Here is a 13,038-nt window from a genome sequence, read left to right on the forward strand (position 1 = left end):
GAGCTGACCCAAAGCTTTGTGCTCGTACTTTCCTGCTTATGCACACAATGGTGGGGCAAGAAGAATTGTGGTACTGTTGGATCCTTTGGTGCGAGAGACATGTGGCCTAAGTTGATGTATTCCTGGAGAAAGGCCGAATACTGAGCTTTGAGAACAGGGTTTCTATCTAGCTTAGCTTCCAAACTCCTAAAACGACGACGAGCTAGGCAATAGGAATCACCTAAACTTTCGAATCCCGAAGTGGATAAGAGACGAACAGAGTATTGACCATTCCCAAGTCTAGTGCAGTTTTCCTTGAACAGTTGTTCGCATTGCAAGTCCTCAGGCAACAGTGCTGGCTTTGATGGATTACAATCCTCAATTTCCCAAAATCGCTTTACTATGGCAGCAAGTGCGTCATCCTCAGAATGATCCGTAGTATCCTTGACAATGGCGGGTAAGACAGACTTATGATTTGGAGTAGTCGACATCCCACCAGAAACGATCCAACCAAGTTTGGTGTTTTGGAGTGTTGGCAACATGCTATCCAAATGTATTTGCCCCATAGCAATTATTTCGAAAAACAGACCAGCGCCAATTAACAAGTCGATTCGTTGTGATTGGTTGAAATAAGGGTCAGCGAGCGAAATGTTTTGTGGAATCCTCCATCCTGATGTATTTATGTTGAAATTCGGCTGATAATCAGTGATACTGTGAGTCACAACAGCTGTGAATGACGCACGATAGCCTGCATCCCGTGATTGCGCAAAAATATCCACTGATTTATCAGAGTTCATAGAGGACTCACCGATCCCAGAAATTAGTATATGCGAATGCCTATATTTCAAATTTAACTGGCTAGCTAGGCGCGTAGTTATAAAGTTCAATTGAGAAGCGGAATCTAAGATTGCTCGACAGGGCATAAATGAACCAACCCTATTTTTTACATAGACAATAGCAGTAGGCAGCAACACGTTATTTATTGGCACAGTATTTGAAGCATTTGGTGGAGGGTGCGATACCTGACGATCAAGTTGTGAGCATGACACCAGTGCTGATGAAGTAGATGGTGATGGCTGAGAGCTCGAGAGTGGGTCTGATGATGGAGGTGGTGCGGATGAGTCAGGGGTCATATGCAATAGTGAGTGGTGCTTCATGCGACAATATCTGCAATGAGTTGATTTGCATTGCTGCAAACTATGCCCCTTGCGCAAACAGTTTAGACAAAGGTGCATTTTCTTGGCTTCTCTAAATCGAAGATGAGGGCTCAAATTTAAAAATCTAGAGCACTTTGGCAAATAATGATCTCTCGCATCGCAAAATAGGCATATTGGATGATTTAAGTTAGTAGAAGACGCAATGAGTGCACTTGGGTTATATTTATGCACATTTTTTCCCACCTGATGGCCTGGTGTTTGCGTTACCAAAGCTTGATCCAAATTTTCCATCATCCTGCATCTCCTCTCCAAAAACTCTTTTTTCATTAAGTCCCTCAGATTTGCCCAATGCTTTGGCAAGTAATAGCCAAAATTATAATTGGTCACAAAGGGGAAATTTTTGGCAAAACAATAGTCAAAATAACAATCAAAAGCAACAAACCGTCGAGCCAATGGATGTTGATCCATCGATTCAACTCCAGAATACACCTTATAACAATCGGCAGCCGAATAATAATTGGCAGGCAAATAATAATCAAGTAAGATATAATAATAATTATTATCAAAATAATAATCGTTCAAATTATTATCACACTAATCAAAATTGAGAGCCAACTCAAGCTAAAAAAAGGGAACCAAATGGAACAGTAAATCAACCAGCTAATAAAATAACCAGATTAAATAATATTAATGAAGATAATTTTTTAGACCAGACCCCCTACAGGGAATGCCTTATTTAAATAGGATAGACCGGAAAACAAAGACGCAGTTAAATATTTTAATAGATACAGGAGCCACTGCTTGTGATATAAAAAAGTGAAATTTTGAAAATAAAAATGAGTTATCAATATACAAAAAGGCAACTACAGTTCATGGGTATTCAATTATTAAATATTATCATATTATAAATATATTTGAAACAAGACATTTATTTTATGAAATCGAAGGATTAGAATCTGATCTTCTAATTGGATTCATATTATTAAGAAAAATTGCAGCTATAATAAATATAGAAAAGGGAGTCTTGGAATATAAAGGAAAATCAGAAAAGTTAAAATATTATGATTGTTTGGGGGAAGACAACAAAAATGCCACCCTTAGGTTATGTAATAATAACGCTTTCAATATTATAAGTTTATGTACGTGTCGTGTTTATTCTGCCAGTCGAATCTGCACTGCTGCAGCCGAAAGCCTGGCTTCATATTTTAATTTGGGTTTTACAATGTAGTCGCTGAATACGTAGCGCGACAGCTTAGCGAGATAAGGCAGATATAAAGAGGAGAGCGCAAGAGCGCTACAGGTTCAGCCATACACCTATGCGCACTAGACTAGTTTAGGCGGGCTGCTCCGAACATACTCCCCCCGTTGGAGGAAGTAGGGCTCCAACTAAATGGGAATCGATGGGCAGAACGGCTAACTTGGCGACGGCTCTCTTGACTAGACCCGTAGCTGTACGGACCATAGCTACTCTGACGACACCGTCCTCGCCTGGAACGACTCCTTGGATGCACCCCAGCTGCCATTTCAAGGGTGGAAGGTTGTCCTCCTTCAGCAACACGATGCTTCCGACCTTGATGTTGGATGTTTCGACGCGCCACTTACTCCTTTCTTGGAGCAAGGATAAGTACTCGCTGCTCCACCGCTTCCAGAATTGCTGCTGCATCTGTGTCACCCTTTGCCATCTGCTGAGGCGGCCTTCTCGGAGATGCGTGATATCAGGCTCAGGAAACCTTGTGTAGCTGGAGCCTTTCAGGAAATGGGCCGGCGTTAACACGTCAAGACTTTCAGCGTTTTCTGAAATTGGACAGAGTGGACGGGAGTTAAGAATGGCAGAAATCTCATAAGCGAGAGTTCTCAATTCATCGAGGCCCAAGATGGAAGCACCGACGACTCTATAAAAATGAAATTTGGCCGATTTAACAGCCGCCTCCCATAAACCACCGAAATGTGGGGCACGCGGAGGTATGAACTTCCAATCAATCCCATCAGCTAAGCAAGAGGAAGCTATCGCAGCCGTGTGGGGTTCGCTCAGAAATAGATTCTTCAGCTCGGTTAGCTCGCTCTTAGCGCCGACAAAATTCGTCGCATTGTCACTCCAAATAGTGCGCGGAGTGCCTCTCAGGCTGGTGAATCTTCTCAACGCTGCGATGAAAGAATCCGTTGTGAGATCCTGGACGACTTCCAAATGCGTGGCCTTCGTAGAGAAGCAGACAAAGACGGCTATGTAACACTTGTGAGGCGCCTTGTTGCGGGCCTCTGCCTTATGATAAAATGGTCCACAATAATCTACTCCCGTGGTATGAAATGCTGGGTTAGGCTGAACTCGATTGGCTGGCAGGCTGCCCATAACGTGCTCCCAAGTGACAGGCTTCATCCGAAAACATCTGACGCATTTGTTGATGACGGTAGCCACGAACTTTCGTCCTCCAATTGGCCAATACCTTTGCCTTAATGTGGCAAGTAACGCTTGCGATCCTGCGTGCAAGTATTTTATATGAAAATATACGATGATTGCCTTTGTAACTGGATGATCCTTGGGTAACAATATCGGATGCTGAGTATCGTAGTCCAGATTTGCATTCTGAAGTCTTCCACCAACGCGAAGTAATCCATCGGAGCCGATTATTGGTCTCAGCGAAATCAGCTTGCTCTTCTGTGGACACGGCCTGCCCTGGCTAAGACATCCATACTCCTTGGCTAAGTGAACCTGTTGGATGCTCCTCAGAAGAAGTACGGTCCCCGAATTGAGCTCCTCAACGGTAATACGGTTCCTTGAAGGTGAAGATTTTGCTCTGCAATTCGAAATGAACCGATAAATGTACGCAAATACACGCTGCAACTTATGAAAAGGGTTAAGGAATTTGCAGTTGATCGAAATGTCAGTGCAAACAGTTCCAACTAGCGCTGCGGAACGACGTTCTGGAAGATCCTTAACTGCATTTGGAAGAGAGGGCCATTTTGACGAGCTTTGCAGCAGGAATGGAGGCCCGTTAGCCCACAGGGAGTGCTCCAGCAATTCTCTCGGGGTACAGCCTCGCGATACGACATCCGCCGGATTTAAGCTTGTTGGAACATGGTGCCAAGTCATGCCTTTTGTCATCTCCTGAATTTTCGCGATTCTGTTGGATACAAATACGTTGAAATCCCTCGGAGGCTGCCGAATCCACGCCAGTACGATAGACGAGTCGGACCAGCAATAAAAGTCGCATTCGAAATCGATGGTTTCCTTGACGCTTACGATAAGCTCCGCCAATAAAAGCGCTGCCGACAACTCCAATCTTGGAATTGTCAAAGCCTTTAAAGGGGACACTCTCGACTTGGCGCAGAGCAAGTGGACCTTTGCTTCTCCATTGGCCTCCGACCGCAAGTATAAACACGCTCCATAAGCCGCTATGCTAGCATCGCAGAATCCATGCAACTGGATGGAAGACTGAGGTTGCATTACGAATCGTGAACATTTCAAGTTTTGGACGATCGATAATTGAGAGGTCAACTCCCGCCATAACGAAAGGATAGGCTCTGGCAATGTGTCATCCCAATCCACGTTAGCATTCCATAGGGATTGCAAAAAGATCTTGGCCTTTGTGACAATCGGTGTTATTAAACCGAGCGGATCATAGAATTTGGCTATTGTTGAAAGTGCAATACGCTTGGTGACTCGATGATTTACAGATAATTGAGAAAAGTTGAACAGAAGTTGGTCAGAAGAAGGATCCCAGGCTAATCCCAGCGCCTTGGTAACAGCTGATCCGTCGTGAAATTGAATTAGCTTCTCCTTATCGCAGTCAGACTCTCCTTCGAGGGCGCGTCCATCATTAGAACACCATTTGCGGATTGGAAAATGGCCTCGCGACAATAGATCCTTCACCTGACGACGAATTTCCCTAACCTCTTCAATTGACTCGCCACCAGAGATTAAATCATCCACGTAGAAGTCCCTACGAACAATTTTTGCTCCAATTGGAAACGAATCCTCCTCATCATAAGAGAGCTGATGCATGGCTCTTATAGCCAAAAAGGCAGCTGGCTTGGTACCATAAGTCACCGTGTTCAATTTGTAAACACTCAACTCATCCGTGGACTTCTCTCGCCAAACAATACACTGCAAAAAGTCATCCGGGTGGGACACACGCACGCAGCGGTACATCTTGCAGATGTCTCCACAGAGGGCAACTTTAAAAAATCGGAAGCGAAGTAGAATGTTAAAGATTTTTTGCTGAATTGTTGGCCCTGCAAGAAGCAAGTCGTTCAGAGAGCTGCCAGAAGTAGTTCTAGCAGACCCATCAAAGACGACCCGAAGCTTTGTGCTCGTACTTTCCTGCTTATGCACACAATGGTGGGGCAAGAAGAATTGTGGTACTGTTGGATCCTTTGGTGCGAGAGACATGTGGCCTAAGTTGATGTATTCCTGGAGAAAGGCCGAATACTGAGCTTTGAGAACAGGGTTTCTATCTAGCTTAGCTTCCAAACTCCTAAAACGACGACGAGCTAGGCAATAGGAATCACCTAAACTTTCGAATCCCGAAGTGGATAAGAGACGAACAGAGTATTGACCATTCCCAAGTCTAGTGCAGTTTTCCTTGAACAGTTGTTCGCATTGCAAGTCCTCAGGCAACAGTGCTGGCTTTGATGGATTACAATCCTCAATTTCCCAAAATCGCTTTACTATGGCAGCAAGTGCGTCATCCTCAGAATGATCCGTAGTATCCTTGACAATGGCGGCTAAGACAGACTTATGATTTGGAGTAGTCGACATCCCACCAGAAACGATCCAACCAAGTTTGGTGTTTTGGAGTGTTGGCAACATGCTATCCAAATGTATTTGCCCCATAGCAATTATTTCGAAAAACAGACCAGCGCCAATTAACAAGTCGATTCGTTGTGATTGGTTGAAATAAGGGTCAGCGAGCGAAATGTTTTGTGGAATCCTCCATCCTGATGTATTTATGTTGAAATTCGGCTGATAATCAGTGATACTGTGAGTCACAACAGCTGTGAATGACGCACGATAGCCTGCATCCCGTGATTGCGCAAAAATATCCACTGATTTATCAGAGTTCATAGAGGACTCACCGATCCCAGAAATTAGTATATGCGAATGCCTATATTTCAAATTTAACTGGCTAGCTAGGCGCGTAGTTATAAAGTTCAATTGAGAAGCGGAATCTAAGATTGCTCGACAGGGCATAAATGAACCAACCCTATTTTTTACATAGACAATAGCAGTAGGCAGCAACACGTAATTTATTGGCACAGTATTTGAAGCATTTGGTGGAGGGTGCGATACCTGACGATCAAGTTGTGAGCATGACACCAGTGCTGATGAAGTAGATGGTGATGGCTGAGAGCTCGAGAGTGGGTCTGATGATGGAGGTGGTGCGGATGAGTCAGGGGTCATATGCAATAGTGAGTGGTGCTTCATGCGACAATATCTGCAATGAGTTGATTTGCATTGCTGCAAACTATGCCCCTTGCGCAAACAGTTTAGACAAAGGTGCATTTTCTTGGCTTCTCTAAATCGAAGATGAGGGCTCAAATTTAAAAATCTAGAGCACTTTGGCAAATAATGATCTCTCGCATCGCAAAATAGGCATATTGGATGATTTAAGTTAGTAGAAGACGCAATGAGTGCACTTGGGTTATATTTATGCACATTTTTTCCCACCTGATGGCCTGGTGTTTGCGTTACCAAAGCTTGATCCAAATTTTCCATCATCCTGCATCTCCTCTCCAAAAACGACTCCATAGCAGTCCATGAAGATAACTCAGCGATTGGCAAATCCTCTTCCCATTTTTCCCGAGTCCGTTGATCCAGCTTGTGAACGACGATATGAATCAGTAATCCATCCAAAATTTGCTGAGTAGTGGCCAGCGTTTGGATTGCCCGAAGATGTGCGTTCATAGAATCGCTGAGCTCACGAAGACCCTTGGCAGATCCCTTCTCGACACCTTTTAAACCAAATATTGCTTGAACGTGTGCCTGAAAATGTAAAACTTTATTATCAAATCGATTTATGAGCAGATTCAAAGCCTTTTTATAATTGTCATTTGAAGGTTCGAGCGAGCGTATGGTCTCCAGAGCCACGCCGCCTAGACTAGACCGTAAATATTGCAGCTTTTCAATGTCGCTTAGCTCGTCATCATTTCCAATGACCGCGGTGAACGTTGCGAGAAAGTCCGGCCACTCAGCATAAGATCCATGAAATCGAGCAATCTCCAGGTTCGGTAATCGAGGCTTCCGTGTCCGAAAAGAAAGATCAGAATGTTGGTTGATGTCTATAGATGTGGAGTTGGCAGCTGTGCTACCCAACAATTGCAATTTGCGCTGGGCCGCTAAGCCTCTATTGAGCTTCGCCTTCACATCCATAAAAACCTCCGAAAATTCCCATCGCCTATCACTCGAAGTCTCCTTTAAATCCAGCCGTTCCAGCGATGTCTGTGCGGAGTCAAACGACGAATTTAAGGAATTGACCCAGTCCAATCGCGCGAGAAGATCAGCTTCATCCAACTGATCTATAGACTCAGTTGTTAAATAAAATTTCATCGCGTTTGTTTGCCGCAGAATTGATTGCACTTTGGCGCGAAAAAATTCTATTTCATTTGGCGCGTCATTTTGAGGCCGAACCGCGTTTTCTGGAGCAGCCATTTCTTAGTCGCACACAAAAAAATAAAAGAAAAATGTCCGAACCGGTTAAGAGGGGTGAATAACCTTTTAACTTTTGCCGCGAAAAATGCGCGACACCAAGCGTCGTCGAAAACGCAACGGAACTTTGTTGTTGTTGTTCCGCCTTATAACAGCGGACTTGAAATTATGTATATGTATGCACTGCACTATGCACTTTTAGAATAGTTAAATGTTATTCTCCTTTTGTTTATAATTTGCAGCACAACACTGCTTTGATTTTTTCACAGCGCGAAATGTACAAAAAGATCAACAGCCTGCCGGCTTTTCACAGCGCGAAATGTAAAACTTAAACGGCCAGCTGTGTGCACTTGTATGTAAGTCCGTGTGTTTGTGACCGAATGCCCGCAAACGACAGCGAAACCAAAAATATATTGTTTAAACGATATAAAACAATAATAAAACCGAGTTGCAGACGGCAAATAAAACAGCGATCACGTCGGGGTCACCAAAATGTTTGGGGGAAGACAACAAAAATGCCACCCTTAGGTTATGTAATAATAACGCTTTCAATATTATAAGTTTATGTACGTGTCGTGTTTATTCTGCCAGTCGAATCTGCACTGCTGCAGCCGAAAGCCTGGCTTCATATTTTAATTTGGGTTTTACAATGTAGTCGCTGAATACGTAGCGCGACAGCTTAGCGAGATAAGGCAGATATAAAGAGGAGAGCGCAAGAGCGCTACAGGTTCAGCCATACACCTATGCGCACTAGACTAGTTTAGGCGGGCTGCTCCGAACAATGATAATAAGGAAAAAATGAAATAAGTTTAATTGTAGTAAATAATATTCTTCCGTTAAAAAAATTTTTTAAAAAATAATTTTTCGATGATAAAGAGAAAACACAGATTCATTACTTGTGGAAAATAGTGAGAAAAGCTTGGGAATCGAAAATCCTGAGAACGCCGACGTCGAAATATCCGTCAATAAAAATACAAATATCTTGGGTATTAAAAATCCTGAGAACGCCGACGTAGAAATATCCGTCAATAAAAATAAAAATATCTTGGGAATTAAAAATCCTGAGAGTGCCGACGAAGTAAATACCATAAAAAATCAAATAAATAAAAATCGTTTGAAATGTAAAAATTTCAAGCCCGCCGTCGTTGGAGTAATCCGACAAACAACAGATAAATAATTTAGGTACTAATCATTTAGACGAACTAAAGGAAAAAATACTTCACTATATTGAAGAAGAGCATTCAAAGATAAATATGTAAATTTCTTTTAGAACAGACATAAAGGGGGAAATAAATCGTATTTATGACAGGCCAATATATGGGAAACAATATCCGTATGCTTTATCTGTCACGGACTTCGTGAATAGCGAAATCAGTAGAATGTTATCAGAAGAAATTATTAGACCTAGGAGAAAATCAAGACGGAAGCCGTAAATTAAGACTCGTCATTGATTATAAAAAATTAAATGAAAGTACCATACCTGACAGGTACCCAATGCAAGACCCATCAGTAATTCTATCTAAATTGGGAAAAGCAAGATATTTTTCAACAATAGATTTAAAATCAGGTTTTCATCATATATTAATGAAAGAATCTGATGTCGAAAAAACATCTTTTTCAATAAATAATGGAAAATACAAATTTTTAAGAATGCCATTCGGACTAACAAATGCAGCAAGAATTTTTCAGAGAGCAATGGACGACATCCTAAGAGAACAAATAATATTCTCAAATTCGATTGAACAACATTATGAAGACTTAAACAAAATTATAAACATATCATTAAGGGCAAACAATAAAATCTCTTTAGAAAAATCAAAATTCCTTAAACGCGAAACCAGTTTTCTAGGATACATCGTATCTTATAACGTCATCAAGACAGACGCAGAAAAAACTGACACCATTAATAAATATCCGCTTCCAAAAAATATTCGGGAACTAAGAAGTTTCCTAGGCTTTACGGGCTATTATGGAAAATTTGTTTTAAATTACGCCTTTATAACGAAACCTCTAACCAAATATCTTGGAGGTCATAATGGCAAAATTTCAAAAAGAATGTCAACAAAAATGTTAATTCAGCTGGATGTCTCAGCTATTAAAGCTTTTAACGAGCTGAAAGAAAATCTCATTGCTCAAGTAGAACTAGTTCAACCGGACTATAATAAAAAATTAACCCTGACCACCGACGCTTCGGACGTCGCAATTGGTACAGTATTATCTCAAGAAGATAAACCAATTTCTTTTATTTCAAAAACCTTGACTAAAACAGAACATGTTTATGCAACTAATAAAAAAGAACTTTTAGCAATAGTATGGGCCCTTAAAAATCTAAGAAATTACTTATACGGAGTGATTGGAATTGAAATTCAAACCGATCATCAACCATTATCTTTCGCAATTTCTAATAAAAATCCGAAATGAAACGCTGGTACTCCTTCATAGAAAGTTTCAGTCCAAAAGTCATTTATAAGCCAGGTACAACTAATGTAGTTGCAGACGCCTTATCAAGGATTCAGATCAACAACTTAACTGACAGTAACGAATCGGTCTCAGATCAAAGCATTTAGAAAAGAGTAGTTTTGAGAATGTTATACAAGAAACCCGTAAGCCCTTATACCAGTTTAAGCAACTGATCGAGCCCAAAGTCCTTCCAGCTAGCGTTAATTTTGAGGATCCAAATTTTGGTTTTCTCCAGCAGAAAAAATGCACAGTCGCTCAGCTTAAAGTCTTTACTCGAATAATAGTGATGACAAAGCCGACTTGGCGTTTGTCGATAGTGTTTTCAAAACAGCGATAGTTTTAACCTTAACATGTTCGTAATATCATGCTAACATTTCAATTCAAGGAATATACAAATATACTAAATTCAATAAATTTAACAGAATTAATTTAAATAAGCGGCGCGAACAGCAACAATTGCTATTAGCAACGAAAAGGTATACAAAACATGAGTCGGTTAATTTATTCGGAAATACCAGACATATAATAGAACTTGACAATCCCGAAAATTTGATATCAATCTTAAGGGAATATATTCCTCCTAATTTAACAGTAGGTATTCATTGTACTTTAGAGAACTTTTATAGAATTCAAAAACCACTTAAAGATAATTTTATGAATAAGTTTTTGTATACAAGAATATTTGTCCAAGATGTAGAAAATTCTGAAGACAGATCTCTTATAATCGAAGAAACACATTGTAGAGCGCACAGGGGACTAGACGAAAATTATAAACAAATCAGTACATTGTATTATTGGCCAAACTTTCTTACAAAATTAAAAGAATAAATAAAAAATTGTAAAATTTGCAACGAAAACCAATATAACAGACATCCAATTAAAATTAAAATTGGAGAAGCCCCAATCCCAAGTAAATAAGGCGAGAATTTACACATTGATATATATTTACGCTTACTCAAAATTTCTAGTAGTAAAAGAAATCCAAAATAAATTAAATATCGAAAACAAAGTAATGGAACTTCTTCAACAATTTCCACAAGCCAAAGTAATAATGACCGATAACGAACCGAGCTTTACCTCGGCCCAATTTAAATCTTTTGCACAAAGGTGCGGTTTAACTTTACATTACGCAGACCCGAGGCACAGTACCTCAAACGGACAAGTTGAAAGGGCACATTCTACATTAACAGAATTAGCTCGATGCATTAAAGAAGAATTTAATTTAACAGACTATTCCGAAATAGTAATAGTAATAAGAGCAAGAATATAATCAGAGCATTCATTCAACAACGAACCAAAAACCTTTTGACGTACTATATAATAAAATAGAGCACGATAACATTCCTCAAATTATAAAAAATACACTAGAAACAAGAAAGGAAAGCTAACTTCGGGCGGAGCCGAAGTTGAAATACCCTTGCAGAATATTCTGTAAATTATATTCTCCAAAATTATTCATATTATGCATTCTTAACACTCATAAAAATCCCAACTTCCTAACTTTACAAACACCAAAGTTATGGCATTTCCAATCGTTCAGTTATATGGCATATAGTTGGCCGATCCTTATGAAATTTGGTAGGTCGGATTAATTGGGCAAATATAAAACCCATAGAAAATACCAATTTCCTAACTTTACAAACACCAAAGTTATGGCATTTCCAATCAATCAGTTATATGCAGCTATAGGATATAGTCGACCGGTCCCGGCCGTTCCGACTTATATACTGCGTGCAAAGGAAAGAAGGGTTTTTGCAAAGTTTTAATTCGATATCTTTAAAACTGAGAGACTAGTTGCGTAGAAACAGACAGACGGACAGACAGAAGGACAGACGGACAGACGGACATGCTTATATCAACTCAGGAGGTGATCCTGATCAAGAATATATATACTTTATAGGGTCGGAGATGTCTCCTTCACTGCGTTGCCAAAATTATAATACCCTCTGCAAGGGTATAAAAATGTTAGAAATACATAATGAAAACAGAAAAGACAAAGATTATCATGTAGGACAGGTAGTTTATGAGAAGAAACACGGGGAAAGAAATAAACTTAAAACTAGATATAAAAAAGAAGTAGTTAAAGAAAATGTACCTAACAAAATAATAATCAACAATAGAAATAGAATTATTCACAAAGATAATATAAAATTCTAAATATTTATATATTACTTTTTTTACCTTTTCCAGAAAATGTTTTATCAGGTGCTCATATTACACTTTAATAATTGACTATACAAGTCACGTGTATCTTTTATTCAAGGACAATAAAGACGTATTGAAGTACGATTCATACGCAGATTTATTCCACGTAACTAACTTAAGTTTTTATAAAGTAATAATAAGACTGAAATCAGATAATATAAAAAGGGATACTAATAAACGGCCACAATGGGAATTTAAATATGACATAGAAGTAATCGAATTAATTTTATCACAATTAATATCAACTAGATAAAAACAAGAGAGAACGCTACAGTCGAGTGCCTCGACTATTAGATACCCGTTACTCAGCTAAACAACTTTAGATTTTGCATTAACATAATGTGAATTAGAGTGACCACAGGAAAAAAGGACAAAAAGTTCAAATTATCAATTTGAATTCGGCGATCTCTTAGAGCTGGCAGCTTTACAGCACGAGCATCAGCACCAGCGCTGCTTTAGCGCAGGCAGCTTTTGTCCTGCACCAGCATACACTCATACCAAAGACCAATATAATCACTAAGATGCGTAACGCCCATGCATTGGTTTTGCAATATGCAGCTCGTTTTTTGGTGGAGACGAAAATTCCGCTCTCTC

General features: G+C 40.0%; 1 protein-coding gene across 1 annotated transcript; it reads right to left on the bottom strand.

Moving 5' to 3' along the window:
* Positions 1–2,469: 2,469 nt before the first annotated feature.
* LOC123037191 lies at positions 2,470–7,680 on the bottom strand. The gene is made up of 3 exons (XM_044456813.1): positions 6,802–7,680; positions 5,451–5,544; positions 2,470–5,309 (listed from the first exon to the last, which is right to left on the bottom strand). The coding sequence occupies exons 1-3, from the start codon at positions 7,678–7,680 to the stop codon at positions 2,470–2,472; spliced, it is 3,813 nt and encodes a 1,270-aa protein (XP_044312748.1).
* Between the last annotated feature and the right edge of the window lie 5,358 nt (positions 7,681–13,038).

This window comes from Drosophila rhopaloa, unplaced genomic scaffold, assembly GCF_018152115.1.
Source record: "Drosophila rhopaloa isolate 14029-0021.01 unplaced genomic scaffold, ASM1815211v1 contig_153, whole genome shotgun sequence".
NCBI classification, from domain to species: Eukaryota; Metazoa; Arthropoda; class Insecta; order Diptera; family Drosophilidae; genus Drosophila; species Drosophila rhopaloa.

What these genes read in the sequence shown, in the direction of transcription:
- LOC123037191 (XM_044456813.1), bottom strand. Translation starts at nt 7,680, where the DNA reads ATGAAATTTTATTTAACAACTGAGTCTATAGATCAGTTGGATGAAGCT. An exon ending in CGCAAACACCAGGCCATCAG is followed by an intron (nt 5,545 to 6,801) that starts GTGGGAAAAAAT and finishes GCCTTTCTCCAG; the next exon opens with GAATACATCAACTTAGGCCA. An exon ending in TTGTGTGCATAAGCAGGAAA is followed by an intron (nt 5,310 to 5,450) that starts GTACGAGCACAA and finishes GATTTTTTAAAG; the next exon opens with TTGCCCTCTGTGGAGACATC.